This window comes from Scheffersomyces xylosifermentans (genome assembly GCF_036884685.1).
Source record: "Scheffersomyces xylosifermentans strain CBS 12540 chromosome Unknown RJT20scaffold_3, whole genome shotgun sequence".
Taxonomy (NCBI): Eukaryota; Fungi; Ascomycota; class Pichiomycetes; order Serinales; family Debaryomycetaceae; genus Scheffersomyces; species Scheffersomyces xylosifermentans.
The window spans coordinates 897,390-917,827 of record NW_027042941.1 but is presented as its reverse complement, the minus strand read 5'-3'; the positions used below and the strand labels follow the sequence as shown (position 1 = coordinate 917,827).

General features: G+C 39.9%; 8 protein-coding genes across 8 annotated transcripts; 4 read left to right on the top strand and 4 right to left on the bottom strand. All coding sequences in view use genetic code 12, as the record gives it.

The window, feature by feature from the left end:
• Positions 1-2,837: 2,837 nt before the first annotated feature.
• On the top strand, positions 2,838-5,614 carry RJT20DRAFT_127023 (uncharacterized protein). Its single transcript, XM_064916899.1, has one exon. The coding sequence runs from the start codon at positions 3,269-3,271 to the stop codon at positions 5,381-5,383; it is 2,115 nt and encodes a 704-aa protein (XP_064775004.1). The 5' UTR covers positions 2,838-3,268; the 3' UTR covers positions 5,384-5,614.
• Positions 5,615-6,457: 843 nt separating this feature from the next.
• PPR1 (Ppr1p) lies at positions 6,458-8,557 on the top strand (the record flags this gene model as incomplete). The annotated part of the gene is made up of 2 exons (XM_064921501.1): positions 6,458-6,806; positions 6,861-8,557. Coding segments are annotated over 2 exons (2,046 nt in total), but the record flags the coding sequence as incomplete, so codon positions are not given.
• A 963-nt stretch (positions 8,558-9,520) lies between these two features.
• TEN1 (Ten1p) lies at positions 9,521-9,928 on the bottom strand (the record flags this gene model as incomplete). Its single annotated transcript, XM_064918288.1, has 1 exon — positions 9,521-9,928. One exon carries the CDS (start codon positions 9,926-9,928, stop codon positions 9,521-9,523), a length of 408 nt encoding a protein of 135 aa, XP_064775002.1.
• A 1,081-nt stretch (positions 9,929-11,009) lies between these two features.
• RJT20DRAFT_127019 (DNA-directed RNA polymerase III subunit) lies at positions 11,010-12,285 on the top strand. The gene has a single exon (XM_064916898.1). It carries the CDS (start codon positions 11,455-11,457, stop codon positions 11,965-11,967), a length of 513 nt encoding a protein of 170 aa, XP_064775001.1. The 5' UTR covers positions 11,010-11,454; the 3' UTR covers positions 11,968-12,285.
• RJT20DRAFT_127017 (putative lipase) lies at positions 12,286-14,771 on the bottom strand. The gene has a single exon (XM_064916897.1). The coding sequence runs from the start codon at positions 14,692-14,694 to the stop codon at positions 12,301-12,303; it is 2,394 nt and encodes a 797-aa protein (XP_064775000.1). The 5' UTR covers positions 14,695-14,771; the 3' UTR covers positions 12,286-12,300.
• Positions 14,772-15,117: 346 nt separating this feature from the next.
• Positions 15,118-16,134, top strand: RJT20DRAFT_127015 (uncharacterized protein). The gene has a single exon (XM_064916896.1). The coding sequence runs from the start codon at positions 15,546-15,548 to the stop codon at positions 16,038-16,040; it is 495 nt and encodes a 164-aa protein (XP_064774999.1). The 5' UTR covers positions 15,118-15,545; the 3' UTR covers positions 16,041-16,134.
• RJT20DRAFT_127014 (dolichyl-diphosphooligosaccharide--protein glycotransferase) lies at positions 16,135-17,310 on the bottom strand. Its single transcript, XM_064916895.1, has one exon. The coding sequence runs from the start codon at positions 17,239-17,241 to the stop codon at positions 16,207-16,209; it is 1,035 nt and encodes a 344-aa protein (XP_064774998.1). The 5' UTR covers positions 17,242-17,310; the 3' UTR covers positions 16,135-16,206.
• A 757-nt stretch (positions 17,311-18,067) lies between these two features.
• Positions 18,068-20,353, bottom strand: RIM13 (Rim13p; the record flags this gene model as incomplete). Its single annotated transcript, XM_064921510.1, has 1 exon — positions 18,068-20,353. One exon carries the CDS (start codon positions 20,351-20,353, stop codon positions 18,068-18,070), a length of 2,286 nt encoding a protein of 761 aa, XP_064774997.1.
• Positions 20,354-20,438: the final 85 nt, after the last annotated feature.

Genomic DNA, 20,438 nt, shown 5'->3' with positions numbered 1-20,438 from the left:
CAATAATAATACGGGGTAATTTCCTGGGCTAACTAAATGTGCAAAATAAACCAGCGATCTGTCACACCGTTTCAAAATTCACCCATGTCATTTGCATGGATTTGGCGCTTGATATATATAATCCTATAACCCACCAGATAGTCCCACGCCATGTACAGAGAATAGCAACAACGACAGAAAATATCCACAAAGGGCCGTCGTATTATGAGTAGTGCCAGAGAAGGACATGTTAATGGGTTGCCTGCAAACAGAATTAGATGACTGCCAAGACCAGAGGGAGGAATGGGGAGTGCATGCAGCCACAGGAGGAGGCTCGTGATGGAAATTACCTGCTTATCTGGACTGCGAGATCCGGGGGTGCGCACCACCTACCCACCCAAAAAATAATAACTGCCTGAGGGTTGCGGGATCACGTGACCACACCCTCAATCTGGGTCCTTTTTTTTGTTTGGCGCGTGGAAGTGTTCTTTTCTCTTTTGTTGCAGAGAACGAAAACCGGTGTTGTCCCCTCTCAGTGGAGTGGAGCACAAGCCCACTGGGAGTGTCCCTTATTAATTGGTTATTAATTACCATTGGCACAATAACTTCTAAGATTTATTATTCGGTCGTATTTTTCGACGGCGGCAGAGTGTTGCACGCGGCGCATGGAATGCGTTTTGCGAGCATCCATGTGGAAATTGGATGATGGGGTGGAGAGATATGATGGTGCCAGAGCTTCTTAGTAGTGATGGTGTAATCGGACCATGGGAAACTCGCATAGGAACGGATAGCGAACTATCATCGAAATGGGTACACTCAAAATCGACTCTTCCAAAGCTTGGAAAACAATAACAATACTTCTGCAATAGACTAGTAACAAAGTACAGAATCTTTGAAACCAGTTCAGGTTTAATTGTAGGCACTCTCGGAAGTCATGGGACACCGACTCTGGCTTTGCCATGAGGCTTTTGCTCTTTGAGATATGTAGGCTTAGTCGAAAGCATACACGTCCTCTTCGAGGATGAAAATCCTCTTCATATTGTTCTTGCTATTCTAACAATACCATAATAGTGCTCTTGTTCAGCACAATTCACAATCGGCCTATTCTTATCAGCGGAAATTAGATTTATAGAAGACGTGATAGTGACTACAATACCCTGTAGATTCTTGGTCTAATTTCTATCTCATAGACGTTCCTCTGATCAGATAACCAAGTAATTTAAAGCTGCGCCTAATAAAAACCGCCCGGATTTGTTTAGCCCAACATGCATTTACTTAACCATGTGTCTAGACAACAACGAGGTTAAAAAGGCATTTCTACGTCATAGAGTGGTTCAGGATCTGAGGGTGAAATTGGTAACATCACTTTGTCCTTGAACATGCAGTATACGATACACCATAAGGAACATTACCAAGACCGAAAGAACTTCCTTTGATAATCGTCTACCGGAATAGCCAAAAAGTGAGACAACAAGTCTAAAAACGATGCCCATCCGACATCCGGAGACACTCTTAGCTCAGAAAGCTAGAAAGTCGGCTTTCATGGGGGCTTGGTTGATCGGATTGCGCTTCGGAAGCTAGGCTCTTTCCATAGACCGTTCAGTACTGGAACCGGAGAGTCCAAGGCCAGCTAAGGACATAGACTAACCGATGTTATAGATATGGATGATCAGTCATGGCTAATCTCGCCACAATCATAAGAATTATCTGTATTCGCCCCCACAGTATCTAAGATGAACATTTTGCAATCTATGTGAATTACAATCTGCTATTCCAGGTTAGGCAAAAAATTGCCCAAAAAGAGAGAAAGAAGAACATTACGCTATCCAAACAGGGGCTCGACTCGTCTCTAATGTTCTCCCCGTGTTTGCCAATATTCATCTTCATTATCGTCTATTAAGATGCCAATGATTGTCATTACTTACACAGGAGAACCCTGTACAAAATAAGGCCAGCCACTTCAGACAACAATAGCCAGGTCGAAAGTGATACCGTAATTTCTTCCTAATTAAGAAATCATGAACGAGTAACTGTGAAATCCACAAATCCGAAGGAGTCAATCACAAGTAAGAGGACAATAAAGAAAATGGAGTGGATTTGAAGATAAGAGAGATTGTATGCAGCTTATTGACAGAAGGATGACGGCCTCTATATTTTATTGATATGAATACAATAAGCATAGAGAAGGTTGAATGGCTATGTCAAATGACATATTGTTTCGTGTAGTCAGAAAGCTATTTTCTAACGATTGAAAAATATAGAGACCCCGCTCTTTATATGGCCAAAATGACTCTTCGTAGGAAGGGGAACTCCATTGTACATGGGCGTGATAATCCTGTGCTTCTTACGTATTACGGTTTTCGTGGGGTTAGGGGTTTGTGTCAAGTAGATTCTGGGGGAGTTGAATTGAATTGAAAAGTGTATTTCTGGAATGTTATGACGTCTCGCGAGTCTATTTTTCACGAGAGTCTTTCAACCACTCTATGACATACATATTCCTTAAAATACACGGTACACGGCTACCTAATAGAATACTATATACATACTATGTACATACTATGTATACATACTATTTGCATAGTATACCCATACTACATCTTCCGTAATGTGCATTCTCATCCCACCAGACTCCTCCACCAAATAACTAAATAGGCATTTACGTACACAGCACATCCGCACGGAAACTCATCGCTCGTGACGTCATACTGCACACTCTCTCAATCTTTCTGTTTGGGCCGACACCACCAACACCGCATGGGGCTTGTTTCTGTCACAAAGCACAGTCGTTTCCTTCACTAAATTTCACTACTTCTCACTATTTCTCCCTAACGTTCCCGCCACTCACACCACATCCCTCACTAATTTCCTCCGCCGTTCGCTATCTCTATTTCCTATTTCAGCCAGCACAAGAATTTCACACCACCATCTCTCACTATGCACCATGACATATGTTAATAATGTTACTTATGAAACGGCCGCTATTCGTGGATATCGGCACCCACAAACCGTACCTTAATTTCCATCACAGGGCTTTTAAGAGACAACACTTTGTGTTACTGTTCTTTCTCTTCCTGTTGTGTTTTTTTGCTTGCTAAGCTCTGTCACCACCTATCACTCGATAAATAAGGGCTCTTTCTTACCGAAAAGCCCCCTAGCGAGTACATATACAAGAAATAGTGTCTTGTGCTAAGAGCCGACTAATAACACCCAACGGTCCAAAACCTATCAATTGCCTTCGCTAGCTTCTAATAATAGCATAAAAAGACAAATTCCTCGAGAAATATCATTAATGCCTGTTCCATCGTCGTCTTCAGCAGATTGGTTCGACCCCATCCCTATCGATGAGTACCGTCACATTAACGAAATTAGTGGAGAGAACGTACCAGACGAAGTGCCTATAGATGAACCGCTTGGTGAATTGGATATTAGATGTGGTCCCATTCTTAAATTGTCCGGTACCTTGGAAAATGGTTCTGACAACTATCGTGGTTCCATCATGTTAGTGGTGAAGGATGCTAAAGCTGTCCCTTCGATCACTTATAAGATTGGACCAGCAAACAAAGAAGATGAAGCGGCGGGAAAAATTGAGTCAGGAGAGTTTCCAGGAGTCAGGTATTACGACCAAGATGGTTTCTACTTCTTCAGATTTACAATTGACTTGAAATTAGTGCTGTACGAACAGAATGTTAAGTACTACATTGAAAACCACTATAAGAAAGCTTTTCAATTCTTCATTCCTGCTGTCGATGAGTCTATGAATGTCGTTTCCTTTTCATGTAATGGTTTCTCTCTTGCAACTTCTACTGCTGAGTACAAATCGTCTCTCTGGTTCGATGTCTTGAAAAAGCATTCAACCCAACATTACCATGTGATGTTAGGAGGTGGTGACCAGATCTACAGTGACTCCGTCAAGCTCAATTCCAAGAAATTGCAGGAATGGATGAATGAATCAAGTTCTCACAAGAAGAAACATATGGAGGGTGGCCAGCAATTGTTAGACGAATTGAATGAGTACTATTTGAATCACTACATGAAATGGTTCGGTAAGGGATTCTGGGTCGGAAAGAATGGTAAAACTTTGCAGAGATTGTTCCCTTTGACCATGTCACAAATTCCTTCAGTCAACATCTTTGACGATCACGATATCATCGATGGTTTTGGATCTTATCACGATTCCACAATGGCATCTCCAGTTCTTTCAACTGTAGGTAACATTGCCTACAAGTTTTACATGCTCTTCCAGCATCAATTGAACCCAGAGGAAAAAGTACACGAGTCAGATCCCGGTTGGATTTTGGGATCTCAAACAGGTCCTTACATCAAGCAGAAAAATCATTCCTTGTATTCTCGTCTTGGAAAGGAGATTGCATTGGTAGGAATTGATTGTAGAACGGAAAGAAAATTACATCAGGTTGTTGCCCCAAGTTCTTACACCAATATTTTCAATCGTTTAACAAAAGAGATTAAAGCAGCACCCGATATCAAGCACTTACTAGTTATGCTTGGTGTCCCTATCTTTTATCCACGTTTAGTCTGGCTCGAATGGCTCTTGACCTCTACTGTATTAAAGCCAGTTAGAAAATTGGCTGCAAAAGGTGTTATTAACAAGGGATTGGTCAATGAGTTCGATGGTGACATTGAGGTTTTGGATGATTTGAATGATCACTGGTGTTCAAAGCACCACAAAAGAGAAAGGAACCAGTTAATTAGAGATCTTACTGAGTTCGGAGCTGCTCATGGTGTCAGAATTACAATTTTGTCAGGTGATGTTCACTTGTGTTGTATTGGTAGATTCAAGTCGAAATACCATCACCATCCTCATGCCCATTTAATAAAGGGAGAAGATGTTGAAGAGATCAACCTTAATATTACGGAAAACCCAGAACATGACCCACGTTTATTATTTAACGTAATCAGTTCTGCTATAATTAATGCACCCCCACCTGATGCCATGGCTGGTCTTTTGAACAAGAGAAGCAAAATCCATCACTTCGACAATGGTATGACCGATGAAGATATCTTACCTATTTTCCAGAATGACGTAGACGGAAGTCCAAGAGAGAACAAACAGTTCTTGAATAAGAGAAATTGGTCGGATCTTATTATTGCAAAGCAGTCGAAGTATAAGTCAGAAATTCCAAGTAACGAGAGAGAGGAAGTGTTAAGAAAGTTTCCACAACCTATCTCTGACGGAAAGGAATTGAAAAATGAACTTACTAATAAGGAAGCTGACGAGAGATTTATTAAGTACCCATTGTATGACGATTCCTTAGTTACCACCCTTCACGTTGAGAAGGAACCAAATAATTATGATGCTCCAACGGCCGACTATGAGGTTCTCATTCCAAGATTGATTGGTACATATAAGTTGGACCGTAGTAGGATTAAGCATCTCGAATTTTAAACATAATGAGAAGATAATGTTTGAATATTCCTTAATTGTTTTCTATTTATTTAATGCTTTTTTGTTTGTTTTCTATCAAAAGTAACTTCACTTGATCATTTCTTTGACATCGAAATTCATCTTCAGAGTGGTTCTACGATTCCACTAATCTGCCTAATATTTGTATACTTAGTTACTATTATTTTAATGTATTGTTTAGTCCGCATTATGCATATCCACCCATATTTATACACCAAAACACCAGATTCGCTGGCGACAACGGCTTCTGCCTTTAATACAGTGTGCCACGATTTCCTGCCATTCTTAGGTATTATCCATATTCCTTTATTCAGTGTGTAGCCAACGCTCAAGGGCCCTGGTGCTTCTTTTTCGCTAGTAAGAGCCATGGTTTCGTTCGTAAACTGGAGACTTGGCGGAAATACACAGAAACTTCTTCTAAGTCAGACGGGAGGGGACAGAAAACGGCTAGCAAACTTCTCCGGGAGCCCGTCAAGACTCCAAATACGACTTCCCGACACAAGACAACCCGTCAAAAATTAACTCTATTTGCCGACCACAATGACACCCAAACTTAAAAATTTGCCAGTGCTGCAATATTTTGCAGCTATACCAATTGCCAAAGATGCGCGCATCACATTAGGCTTGTTGCAACATAAACCAAAACCACCGTCTACCACTGTCGACAACGTCCACCTCCAACTGTGGTCATTGATAAATATCGCCACTTTTTTTTATAGACACGGCTCCCGTCCACGAATCAATTCCACCCTTAAATCCATCATAGCATTCCTTGCCTGATACAACGGTAACCCCGATTCTCGCATGGATTACACCACCAACAAAGGCGGGGTTCACTAAGCCACCAGCTTTTTCCTTGCTCGGTACCCCCAAATTCGACACATGGTAGCGCTTATCTCCAACCGAAGCGCAAAAGGCTTTAAGTTCCGATTGGGATAAAATTTTCAAATGCTATCCTATTTGCTGTTGTTTTATATAAGGACGGATTTGCCCACTGTAGGATTAAAAGTTGTAATATATAGTTATTGCCTTTAACAACACCAACCGGAAGCAGACATGCCGCCGAAAAAGAGAAAATTGTCGGGAATTGGCAAGGATTCAGCCCAAGGTGAGGACTCTCATGCTGAACAAACACTCTCAGCATCTGCGATTACCTCCGCTGGAGAGTCCGCCTCGATACTTGGTGTATCAAGGTCGATTTCAGCTTGCCAGAGATGTCGACAAAAGAAAGTCAAATGTGACCAGCGATTTCCGAAGTGTTCCAAGTGTGACAAGTATGGTGTGGAGTGTATTGGGTTGGACCCTATGACAGGGAGAGAGGTACCCCGTTCATATATCGTACATCTTGAAAACAGAGTAAATTTGCTTGAGCAGACGTTGAAAAACCATAAAATTGGCATTGACAGTATTACCGAGACTAGCGTGAAAGCTGAGAAACATCCAGACGATGCTTCTACAGCTCCGGATCAGAAACAAGAAAACGCAATCACCAATGAAAACGATAACAATGAAAATATTGCAAGTCACCAAAGTTCTCAAGCTGGAAAGACCAAGACTTCGAGTCCATTGCAAGAAATAGGGAGTAGTCCCACCACGCTTGAGGGACTGCTTGATGGAGTGTCGACAATCACCTTCTCTAGGTTGATGTCTACAGCTGTTAAGGTGCAAAGGAAGTCAATGGCAACTTTTCAAAATCCTATCGCATCAAGGAAACATGCAAACAACACAGCTACCACGATAGCCAGCTCAGATGTTCTACCAGCAATCCTACCACCTAAAACCACAGCGCTCCAATTTATTCTGATATTCTTTGCTCAAGCTAATAGTCAAATGCCTATTATGCATAGAGAAGAGTTCATAAAAAGATATTTCATACCAATCTACGGTCACTTTGATCATACTGAAATATCACTTGCATCGGATTATTCCACCATTAATTCGTCTTTCTTCCAAGTAGAAAACCAGAGTAACGATATACCTTGGTTTGATCGTTACAAGGAGAAATTTCAAAGTATATTAGGTTCCAAGGCAAGCAACGCATCCAATGACGAGGTCAAAAAGATCTCGAATAGCATAGTGGCTCCAAAAAAGTATAGGCGTGGCCTTTACTTCCTTAATATGGTTTTCGCCATTTCGTCTTCAGTAAACCTTCTCCAGTATCCTATCTCCATATCGGACTCTTTCAGGTTAGCCGCAAGTAAATACTTTGACGACGTTTATGGTTCCCTCGATCAACTAGAATCATTGCAAGGCATTCTTTTATATTCTCTATACTCCACCATGCGTCCTGCTAATCCTGGTGTCTGGCACACTTTAGGGTCAGCGTTGAGGATGTGTGTAGATTTGGACCTCCACAATGAGAGAAATACAACCACTGCTAACAATATCGACTCTTTCACCCGTGACAAACGCAGAAGACTTTTTTGGTGTACCTACTGCTCTGACAGACAGATATGTTTTTACTTGGATCGACCCGTAGGGATACCAGATGAATCCATCAACACCCCTTTCCCTTCATCGTTGGACGACGCTCTTATACAACCGGGAGATCCGATAAAGGACTACAGCCAAATAACCAACGATCTTCCATCGTACAAATCAGTATTCCTTTCAATGATTCATATGAGAGAGATACAATCCGAAGTACAGAGAGTGCTTTATACTAATTTTGAAATACCGAGAAGGTACACCAGTCTTGACGCTTGGAAAAGCACGATGTTGACTCGATTGAAGACATGGTTAGAAAACACCCCTACGACCCCAAGACAGATGAACTGTGACTTCAATTTGGCCTTTTTCATGCTCAATTACTATCATACTCTTCTTATGATCCATGGATTATCCCCCAAGAACTACAAGTTATCGAATGAAGACTATAACCAAGTAAGCACTTCTTCTCGAAAGTTGATACTGATATACGCCAGCTTGTGTTCAACAAAGAGTATTAACTATACTTGGGCTGCCGTACACAATTTATTCATGGCGGGAACTTCGTTCTTATACGCTATTTATAACAGCGAAGAGATCCGTAAACAAAATTCCTTAGCTGAAGTTAAGCGAGTGACATCAGACTGTTTGAATATCCTCAATTCTTTAAGTGACAATTGTGAAGCAGCTTCAAATTGTGTAGAGATATACCATGCTCTTACTATGGTCATAATTAAATTGAAGTACAATGAAAACGTGCAAGGAGTTTCAAGCATGCATGTATCTAAGGAAAGCTTACTAAAGATCAATAATGGAAATGTGAATTCGAATTTGTCCAAGTTGGTCGAGAACATTACCCGTGAAGAAAATAGCAAGCAACTCAACCGAGAGGATTCATTGAATCCATTTAAACAAACCCAGGGTTTAGATGGTATAGAGCCTCAGCATCAGAATCAACCACGCCAAAGCGAGAATGAACCAACTATATTCCAGTCACCAAACCCCACCTTCGAATGGCTTGTATCTGGAGACATACCCGACAAGGCTGCCAATACTCCCAACCCGCTGTTATACGATTTGGATACTTTTTTCAAGGAGCTAGACAGTATGTCACCAATGTCAACCAATTCTCGAAGAAGCAGTGTCGCTGCCAGACAGACCCCAAAACTAGGACCCACTGTAGGTTCTGGTGTCCATACTCCTTCTAACTTAGGTACCAGTGCTCCCCAAGGTCATGAGTTTGGATCTTCTCCAATGTTACTCAGTACGACCGTCAATTCAAAGGAGGGCCGTAAAGCTTTTGAGTTGATGCACCAAATGCCTAATGAGAGCATCTGGGATCAGTTTTTTACCACGCCAGCAGCCTATCCTGGGATGCAGCTGAAGATTATGAACAGAGACAATGACAGCGATAGTTATAACAACAGCAATAACAATAGCAATAACAATACCAATACCAATAGCAATAACAATAGCAACAACAACAATATTAATGGATATGGGGAACATTAGTTGAAGATATATATAGATAATTTGTAATGTATAGCAGCGAATATAGAATCAGCTTGGAAACGAAGCTTCCTTGTTAAGATGTTCCTCACCTCGTATTACTCATAAGCTCGTATCAAGGGTGATCAGTAAATGTAGAATGCTATTAATGCTATCGTCTTATTGTCACCTGCTATGTTATATTCACTTGAAATCATGAAGCTTTGTCATCTTGACCAAAACTTCCATCTGCTCTTGTGTCAACAAGGGAATGGGACAGCACATGAAGATGTCTACCACGGAACCGTCGTACATTCCCTCTGCATCGACAGTTGAGCCTGGCTCGATGACCAGGGGATTCAATTGTTGGATGACGGAGTCTATTTTCACTTTCAATCCGTTTTTAGAAGAGACTTCTTCTTCCTCATCGTCATCCAATACTTCAATTACATCTGGATCGGGGATGTTTGGGAGTTTGCAAAGAACCAAGCTTGGTTCATGAGGATTGTATTCTACAACTTGTGCTATGATACGGACTCTGTATGTTCTAGACACAGAAGCATTAGGGAAGATATGGGAGATTTGAGTTGGTTCCAACACCAACTTTGTCATGTTAAGTATGGTAGAATGGTTGGAAGATGGTAAGATGGTATTCTGATTTTTTTTTAATAATATGTGATATGATATGTTATATGTGAAATGTGATATGATATGATATGATATGATATGATATTTGAAGCAACGCGATTTGAGACTCTCTTTCTTTTCTATATATACTTTCTTTTCTATATACTGTCTTCCTAACTCAGTCTTTATTCAAAATACCATGAAACACATCAATTTCAACCCTTGTCCCATCAACACCTACTCATTCTTTGATATCTCTATCTATAGTTACCAAATGTATTGAACCGTTTCGGAAAAACCCTCTTTCATTAATGCTGTCCTTCTTTTATCTTCGTTTATCTTCTTTTATGATCTTTCGCAGCTTCTCTGTAAACTGTATATGCGAGGTCACATACAATACTGATCGTATTAGTATTATTATTATTAGTATTATTATTATATATCATTAGTAGTTCTGTTCATTGGTAACCCCCATTCCTTTTGTATTGTTCGCTTGGTGCGACTATTTTCTATTTGTTGATGTTTTGTTGTAACTTTTGTTTTTTCGTTTGATGTCTCGTGATGCACCATAGTGTGGTTGGTTACAGAGTTACAGGTTAATAGTCTTTGTTAGGTGGTGTCATATTAATTCTCAATATTCTCATTGATATATTCTCATATTCATTGATATTCATATTCAGAATCTCAATTGCCTTCTCATTCACAATCTCAATTACCTTCTCGTTTCAGCTCTCCTTATTTAGAATCTACTATTCAGTATTTATTCATACATCAATTTTTTTACACCATAGGAGATAATATAGCATTAACAGATACATTTGGAACACCCACCCCACAAACTACCACCATATGAAATCACACAACTTCACTCATTCATGTAAAATAGTTTATTGTACCCACCCACACACAACACACATGTAGACACAATGTCATATAATTACTGCCCACCATTCATTCATCTCTCGTCTTCATTCTCCTCTCCATACTCTTACTCCTACATACCTCTACATACTCAACCATATTTACTACTGCCTCACTCACTCACTCACTCATTTTCACACACACTCTTTTTACACTCTTTTTTCTCTCTCTAACTCTCTCACTGTACAGTGGTTTCATTTTAATTCATACTTGCAACTCGAATTGGATAATACTAATACAAGAAATACTTCAAACCTACAACATGTAGTTCTCAATACTAATTTGCTTGAAGGGTAGTATGAACTTATTGGGGGTTAATATTAATCAATTTTGTCCTCTAGTTTGAATAATTTATGGAACACTGTAACCCAGTCACTTAACTCACTCACTTAACTCACTCACTTAACTACACACACACACTGTACCTCACTCACACTCTCCATACAATCAATCTCCTGCACATGTCACATCCAAAAGCTGCCAAAAATTTAGCGATGTCTCTGATCTCAGCTCCGTTCATCACGTTGTTTCATTGAAACAGCTCTACTCTTTGGTGGTTTTGTATTACATATCACCCTTTATATTCAAACATGAAGATCCTAAATGAGAGAGATAGCTTTCTCTCCAACTACGAGGTGGCCGAACACCTCAAAGATATAAAAAAGAAGTACAACTGGACTTTTACCAAAGAAGATGAAGAAGAACACAATAACGATAAGAGAAAGAATAGAAAGCGCTTTGCTGCTTGTGGGCTCAATTTGGAGGTCATCACAAGAGATATACTAGCTTATGTAGCCAATTCGTCGACCGCTGTGATTGACTCGCCCGCAAAATTTCAAGAGTTGATGGTATTCTTGAACGGATTTGACTTGATGAAGGTGGAGAAGCTACAGATTGTCAATTCTTTGCCAAGGTCCATGGTGACATTGTATGCATTGGTTGAGGAGTGTGACCAGAGATTTGATGAGGAAAGAAGCCAGAGCATAATAGATAAGATCAACGAGCTATTCCCTGTAGAGGAAGAGGAAGAAGAAGAGGAGGAGGAGGAAGCAGGGGAGGCAGAAGAACATGCTAATGACGAAAACACTGCAATGGAGGAATAAATGGCAAAGTAAGTACAATCGACGAAGAGCACAGTCGACTTGTCTTAACTATAAAATGGAATCATATTATTATGAGATATCCACCATATTAAACAGCGAAAGCCCTCTGAAGTTAATACTTTTAAGCCAGAGTTACAAGATGGCAATTAATACCAAAATGGAGTGATTTACAGAAAAGTCGACAAAAACACAGCCACTGCTCCGTTGACATCTTCCCACTAGTTTAAACCTCATCTCATTGTGAGCAATCCTAACCACTACCATCAAACTCCACCCATACATTATCTACCTGTACATTAGAATAGAATAAATGCCTGTATTTTTATTCAAAATCTATATAAATCCTCCCATAACTCTCTTGGCGAGTCCAAAGCTTTCATTACTTTCATATTCGCTATCTTTGGACTCTTCTTTTATCGCCGTGTTTTGAACAACACTAAACGAACCCGACTCCTTACGCTCGGTAGATTTCCTAGTTTCCTGGTTGAGCCCGTAATTGTAGAACTGATCCCTGATGTTACCCACCATTTCTGTGACTTCAGAGAGCAAACCCGTAGGACCGACGGCGAAGAGAGATTCTGCATTATCATTAGAATTAATCCATTGATGTTCGCAAACCTCATCTTCATTCCGCTTGGATTGGTCAATTTCCTCGTTCTCACGGGTTATGAGATCTCGAGAGACAATCAAAGAAAGGCCAACTTCATCATCTAGTGAATCCGAACTTGGAGCTTTGTCCTCTTTCAATGCCGATTCGTCAGTACGTGGAGCACTCTCCAGTCCAGCATCTGTCATATTCACGTCTTTGGCGTCTTGATCAGCTGGCTCGTCAAAATTCTGTCCAAAATGATTTTTTACTAAATGCTCTATAACAGGCCAACCATATGCGTTGGCAAATCTTCTTCTTACTATTATGTTGTTATGTGCGTCTGGTTTCAATTTAACCACAACCTTTCTCCAAGACATATTCTTATGATACTCACGAGCAATTTCCTCTTCAAGATGTTCAACATCGTAGTCTATTGTACGCAAGATGCGGTTTTTTATACTTGTTGAATAAGATTCTCCGGGGGATTTCCTGGCCTCTGGGTTAATAACAACCCCGTTGGCATCAACAGCGAGCGGTTGATTTTTAGGGGGTAAGTCTTTCTCTGTATAAATCTTATCGTGAACAATGACGTTGTCACGGCTCTCTGGGTTGGTGATATACTTTAACGATGGAAGAGGTGGTAAGATCAAGGAAGTTGCCGTCTCTAGAACAGAAACAACGGGCAAATCTTCAAATTCTGAACCTTGATTATCATTCCCCTCCCTATCTTCAGACTTACCTTCACTATTGCTAGTCTGGAATCTCTGATATTGTACATCACTCTTTTTTGCCTGTTTATGCGGCATAAAATATGAAAGCATAGCTTGCATTGGTTTGTTCCAAGTTCCCTCACTACTAAAATCCAACATTAATGGTATATTTCCAGTTCTCTCGTTAATAGCATCAAGCTCTGCTTGTTTTTCATCCGTAGCATTAACGATTTGGATGAGACCTTTGTAGTCGAGGAATAGCAAGGAAGAAGTTCGTAAGGGAACAATTCCATCATTAATCGCGTTAGCATATACTGTTCTCCGTACAAACCTCTTAAGAACTTGATGTGTAGGACCAGAAGGTATGAGAAGCAATAAAGGCTTCGAATCGCTTTCGAGAAACTTTAAACCTAAGTCTCTTCCCGTCTTTCCTACGATTCCTGCCAGTAGAGCCAACTTGACATAGACAGGATTCTCGTTCACTATTCCCAATAATGGCGACGATAATGTGATGAAGTTGACGGGCCGAATAGTTTTGAAGAAGGATGGGAAGTTAACATGCAAATAGGCGATAGCAAAGGTCTGAACAAGTCCTCCAAGAGAATGACCAATAAACGAGATCCTATCGATCTTGCCATTGTTGAGTGTTTCATTATTAGTCACTAAATCGACGATATATTCTGCAATCCTGCTTCCCAAGTACTTAATTCCACGTTCTGTTTTTCCTACATTGCCAAAGAAGCCTTTAACCACCACGTTCTCATTGTTATTACTGTCGATCTGCTCTTTGAGATAGAGCATGTCTGCACTGACATTAGAATGCAAGCCATGACTTAGAATCACCAAATGAATGGGTTTCAGGAGATCTGGCACAGGAAGGTTCCATAAGTCCAAAGTATCTTGATTTAGCACGTTCAATAGCGTTGAAGGTGCAAAAGTTCCCACTTTGTCATGATTCAATACCTTCTTCTCTGGTAGAGAAGCATTGTGAAGCACTTCTTTTGAAGTTCCAATGAGAATTTCAAAATCCACATCTATAGTATTATTGAACACAATCTGCGATATCACATCTACTATCCAACAATAACTATGCTTAATAGTATGACATGATAACTGAGCGTAGAATGACTGACCTGGTAACAATTGAGGCTCAAACACCGGTTGGTCAGCAGTGATGAAGCACGGTTTATTCAGATCATACTCCTCAAGCTTACAGTCCACATAAAGAACATAAGGACCAGCTAAGAATGCAGCTCGAAGAGCGATATTTTCCACATTTTTCACCTTAACCCATAGCCCTTGAGAAGGTCCCACCATGCCATCACCAATTGCCTGTTGTGGAGTATAGTGAATCTTAAACCGATGCGACTGACCAGCTTTCACCGATCGGACCTGACGGTATAAAATCCGATCATCTCCCGACGTCATCGAATACTATTCTACAATACTACAACTTACCAATACCAACAACGAAGAAGAACTACATTAATCATTCTTATTCCACTCTCAACTGGTAACAGATTCTGTAGGGTGCCAAAAGTGCTGCACTGTTAAATCTGTTAAGTATGGTGGGACTTACTGGCGGCATGTGACAACGGCGCTGAGGTCACGTGATAATATCGAAATGAAACATTGCTTTATACGGTGCATAGAGGGGCGAAGAGAGGCGACGAAGGGCCTGTAAACTAACTTACGAGGTGGAAATGGTTGCTCCCAATCGATATCTGGTCGAATTTTGAGTCGTATGGGCATTTTGAATAAGAACTCAGACGGTGTCAAAAAGTTTACCCATTATATGTTTCCTGCAGTTAATTCCATTTCCTGTGGGTTGCTGTGAAAAGTTTTGGGTAGACTCTGAAATGGCTGTGAAATGGCTGTGAAATGGCTGTGATTGGAGTCATTTGAAGCGGGAATAAAAAAAAGAGTTATATATTGGTAGCAGAGGGTTAATTAAATGAGAAAACAATAAACCATAGTACCATCATTTCAAACCATGTTTACTGACCCCTTCTAAGGTGGTACATCAATCGGCTCCAAGAAACATAAAAAAGTCGGTTCGGTTCGATGTAATATATGCAGGAAATGGATACCCTAGCCGATTTGTAAGGGACCTCCAAAAAGTTACTTTCATGGGGTAGTTGTTTCTTTATCTATCTCTATGGTATTAGCCGTAGTCTGGGGTTGTTGGTTGTAGTATACGGAAAAGCCATCTTCAATATCTCCGGTAGATAGAGTGGTTGTAGTTTTTTTTATCTGTTTTTCTTTGTTTGGAAAATCAGATGAGTTCCAATGGTCTGTCATCGGGAACTGTTCCACACAATGATATAAGTAATACTGGGGAGTCTAATACAAGCCACAATGAAGCAGCCAGACCCGGAAATGAAGACGTGCATGGCCATCAAACGGATCTCCAGGACATAGAAAAGTCATTTGAAGAAGATGTCATCGATTTGCACCCAATAGAAGTTGCAGCTCACACTCTTCTCAGCTCTTCGCTTGACAATCTTAACGAGAACTTCGAACAGCTCAACCAGAGCCAGATTATTCTTTTGACACGATTGAAAATCATAGAAGATAGGCTACTCAGCTTTAAAAAGGTGGTTATGGATGACCAAAAAATTGTAGACGATAAAGAACTCGCTAACCACTTCAATAGAGTCAAGGAATTGCAAAGGAGACTTGGTTCAACGAAGAAAACACTTTCGAAGGTTCAGAGCAGAGTGGATAAGATGAATGAAAAGTTAGAAATTGCTCAGCAGAAGCAATCACGATGATTATAGAAGAAAGTCTTAACGACACATATAATTCAGCATTACATAAGATATGTCAATGTACATAAATAGCAAAGTCTACACTGAAACGCATCCTCTTGACAATGATAAAATTTTGTATTCCAACTTACGTCTATACTGCTGCTAAATACACCTGTTCCTTCTTCTCTTAGAAAAAGTTAATGAATCTGTATGGGTAACCCATGCCTTTGAGGCTGAATACGCAAAGAAGCAAACTGTAGAATATGAAGATCAAAACACTTACAATAGCTACAGCGATAAACAACACCGTAGAGTTCTTTATCTCAGGAACCTTCTTAATCAACACAACAAAAAGCAAACTAAGAATACCGTAGATGAATGAAACGATTTGAGTCTCCACACCCATTTGGTTCTGTTGTCCCTGAATGAAGTACTCCAATTTTCCGTTTTCGTGTGCCCTCATGTAAGGAACAGCACGAATTTGGTTGAACATATAACCGGTGGTCAACAATAAGATAGAGATCAAAGAGAAACCACTCCACAAGAAGCGGGAGGTGATAATCTGGATGACTTGCTTCTTGAATCTTCTTACCAAAAGAAGGATTGACACAAGACCAATAAAGTTCACTGCAATTCTGTAATAATCAGTTGGAACATAAAGGTTAACCTTAAGGCCAGTTTGGTCTGCAATCCAAGATCTGAGTAATTCACTGTGTTGACCCTGGAAGAACTGGTATTCTTTAACTTCTTTGATGAAGTTATTTGGACCAGCCTTGTCGGATGGTGGGAAGTGGAATACCTTAGGAATACTGTTCAATTGGAATATTTGGAAAAAGTTACGAGATTGCATGAATTCGGAATAGAAGAAGTAGATGTTCTTTGGAGGAATTCCGGTGAAGTCTTCTTCGACTTCAAGTTCTTTCTCGGTCAATCCGTTTGGATGGTCTTGGACCCATGAGTTGGCGAGGAGCTCGTACTCCGGCCTGAATTCTTTACATAATACACAGTTAATCTGAGACGATTCCGACGTCAACAACACCACGATGTGGTAATCTCTTGGTCCGTTCAAGATTTCAGCGAAGTTATCGTCGGTAATCGTGAGCACCTTCTTAGTCCCTTGTCCCTTAACCAAGTTCTGCAATTGGTCATTCAGAAGGGCCGCAATACCCACAGAAACCAACGATGCAAAAACTGCGAAGAATTGAAGTATGGATACTCTCATCTTGCTTCGATTTTACCTATGGTGGATACTAATACTCAGCGTATGATTAGAAGAAACTCATATGTGTGGAGAGAGACGTTGCTTGAAAAATCGTGTTTAAATCAACACGTCAAAGCAAAGGTTCCGGGGAGGTAAGATCACGTGTGTTTGGAGTATTTATAAAGTGGGCTTATGGTCGGAAATTTGTAGAATTAGACAGAGAGACCGTGTTAGATGGAGGACATGTGAGATTGTTCCGGAATGGGAAGAGGTAGAGAATGTATGAGAGTATGAGAGAGTAGAGAGTATGAAGTGTGAAGTATGTAGTGTGAGACTATGACAGTGTGAGTATCTGAGACTATGAGACTATGAGTCTATGAGACCATGAGAGTATGAAAAAGTATGTGTCTGTTAAGTGGAGTATTGAAATTATTGGTTAACACGGTTGTCTGAAAAGGTTGTCTGAAAAGCTTGCCTGAAAGGGTGGTCATAAATGGGTCATATACCGTAGAATATGGCCTAGGAGGAAGGTATTAGTAGAAAGTTGGGTAGATATGGACTGTATTTCGGTAATTACGTATTCTCACAAGTGTTAACTATGGCACTCTCACGTCAGTCCATGGTAGTACCCATTAAAAGAGTTTCGCTAACGTTGTATCATACAAAATGTTCCAAATTGCTGCGAAAAATGATAAAATATTGATATTATAGGATTGTAGTGCTGTAGTATTGGATACCATTGCCATGGCAGCTTTATCGTCACCTTTATTTTATTCTTCTGCATTTACAGAATCAGTTAAAGTCTGTCAATTACTACGTGGTCTAATAAATATTGTCAATAATACAACTACTTAAGAGTAAATCTCTTATTGCTACCAACTTCAACCACACATCTCCCCTGTCCTTGCTCAAATCTCTCCACAAGTAGTATATACTCTCCAGGCTGTTCAATAAGGCCATCGACATAAACTCCATATAATGACTCCTTCCAAACTTCATTTATCTGAACGGGTCTCTGTGTCCTAGCATTAAATATTGATCCCCTTATTGCTGGTCTGTAGTTCGCTAGTAAGTCATGGTCCTTCAAAGAATTGAGATGCTGAATGTGAAATGTCATTTTGGAATCAAACGAGTCCACCACAAAATTCAACTTGAACCTATTAGAATTTTGCCAGTCATACAGCCTCTTATCAGTGAACAAACCAATGCTATTTGATAGTTTTGTAATAGTTACATTGTCTTGGTTCGAACCTCCATAATTGACGATCAAATTATACTCGTCGTGATGGCCATAATCATAAGTTGACAAAACCACTTTTAAGTAGCCAGGCTGCACATTCTTATAGTTGTGGACTTGAAAGCCTTCATTGTACTTCTCGTTAAATAATAACTTCGTTTTATCAAATGTGCGAACTGGTAAGTCCTTGATGTGCTTGTCAGAATGAAAAACATGAAAATTGATAACACTTTTGGCACTACTACTGAAAAGGCCTATTTGAAGATCAGTCACTTCGTTGATCTTAATGCAATATTGGGGGTTTTTGATGAAAGTTGATATTGCCCAATTGCCACCACTGTTTATCATGTTCCATTGTCCCTTCTCAACAGGTAAAGAATAGGGATTTAGGAATTTAGCCTTTGATATATTAACTTCGACATTACTATAGCAAGATAATGTGAATGTGGAACCTTCACTGCTCGATATAACCACCGTATACCTACTATTAGGTTGCATGACGAATTTGACTAGTTCAAGTCGATTGTTCGTTTCATTAGCAAGTGCATTGACGCATCTGTATTGATTGGGGGCAAGTACCCTATCTCCTATTTCGGACTCAAATACACTCACACTGATCAAGATACTCTTTTCCTTGAATTGCAAGTGTCTCTCGAGCAATAACCATACCTCTTCTTCTGTCTTGCTTGTATTTGAAAGTGAATATTGCGATTTGTCAAATATATATTTGACACTCTTTGGATAAATGAAATTAATCTTTGTAGTGCATTGAAAAGTTTTCTTCCAATTAACGTAAAGATATCTTAAATGAGAATACTCATCAATTGTAATAAATCTGTTTTGTTTGTCTCCCTTTTCTATCCAAGGGTTTTTTAATACCAATGATCCGTCCTTATTAAATGTATGTAATGCATAGTCATGATCTGAGATAAGATTTAACTGCGATGCAAGCTCATCACTCAAATTACCAGTTCCAATTCCTAATAATACCTCACCTTTCAAATACAAATTCCAAAGTGACGGCAACTCTTCTGGTACTCTACCATTTCGTATTGGAATGATTTCTGGTAACCAGCCACAAAGAACATATGTATCTATTGCCTTATTGGAGCCACTAAAGACATACCCATTTCCCATTATTTTGAGATACGCCTTCTCAATTAATGCGGGCCAATATAGCTCCAGATCGGAGTATGAAGATATGAATAACTTCCGATTAACACCAGTAAATGGAAGTCTATTATCTATGGAGACGAGCCTTGTTGACCCATTGAAAGTAAGCTTTACCTTATATTTTGAGCTGGAATCGTGAGGTTGAATCAACTCATTCATAGGATGAACTCTGCACTTGAAATCCACAATGGAGAGCAATGACGAGACAAATGAGCAATTGGCTAATAAATCTTGAAACAAGTTCGACAAATCGTCATCTGTGGTAGTCCATTGGATCAGATCTACTGATTTAAATTGTGTTACCATAGAAGTCGGAGTCTTTTGGAGTGTAATGTCATTATCGATGAAATTCTTCTTTGAGACGAATATGGGATCAGCCGACGATAATGTGGGGGAGAATTGGATGATTGGCGGGTGGAATTGAGAATCGGGAAGGTTGGAGCTTATCCATTCCAATTTTTGGCTCAATGTGAGAGTTTCCTTGTCTATTTTCTCGTAGTAGCTCAATGTGTACTGAGAAAGGGTCTTTATGACATCTTTCACCCTGATGCATTTTTTGACATCATCACTTTTCGATAAGACATTGAGCACTTTAATGGCCAGTAGACAGTCTTTCTTCGATGCTGAAACTTTACCAATGCATCGGTTTAGTATACATGATTCGATATACCCAAGGCATTCCTCTAACAATTCCCCTCTTTCCACAACATCATCAGAGCTCATATTATCGATAGGAAAGAGACAGTAGTCATAACTGGTATTTTCTGCAGTGTCTTTTTTTGGCTCGTATATTTTATGCGCTTCGACA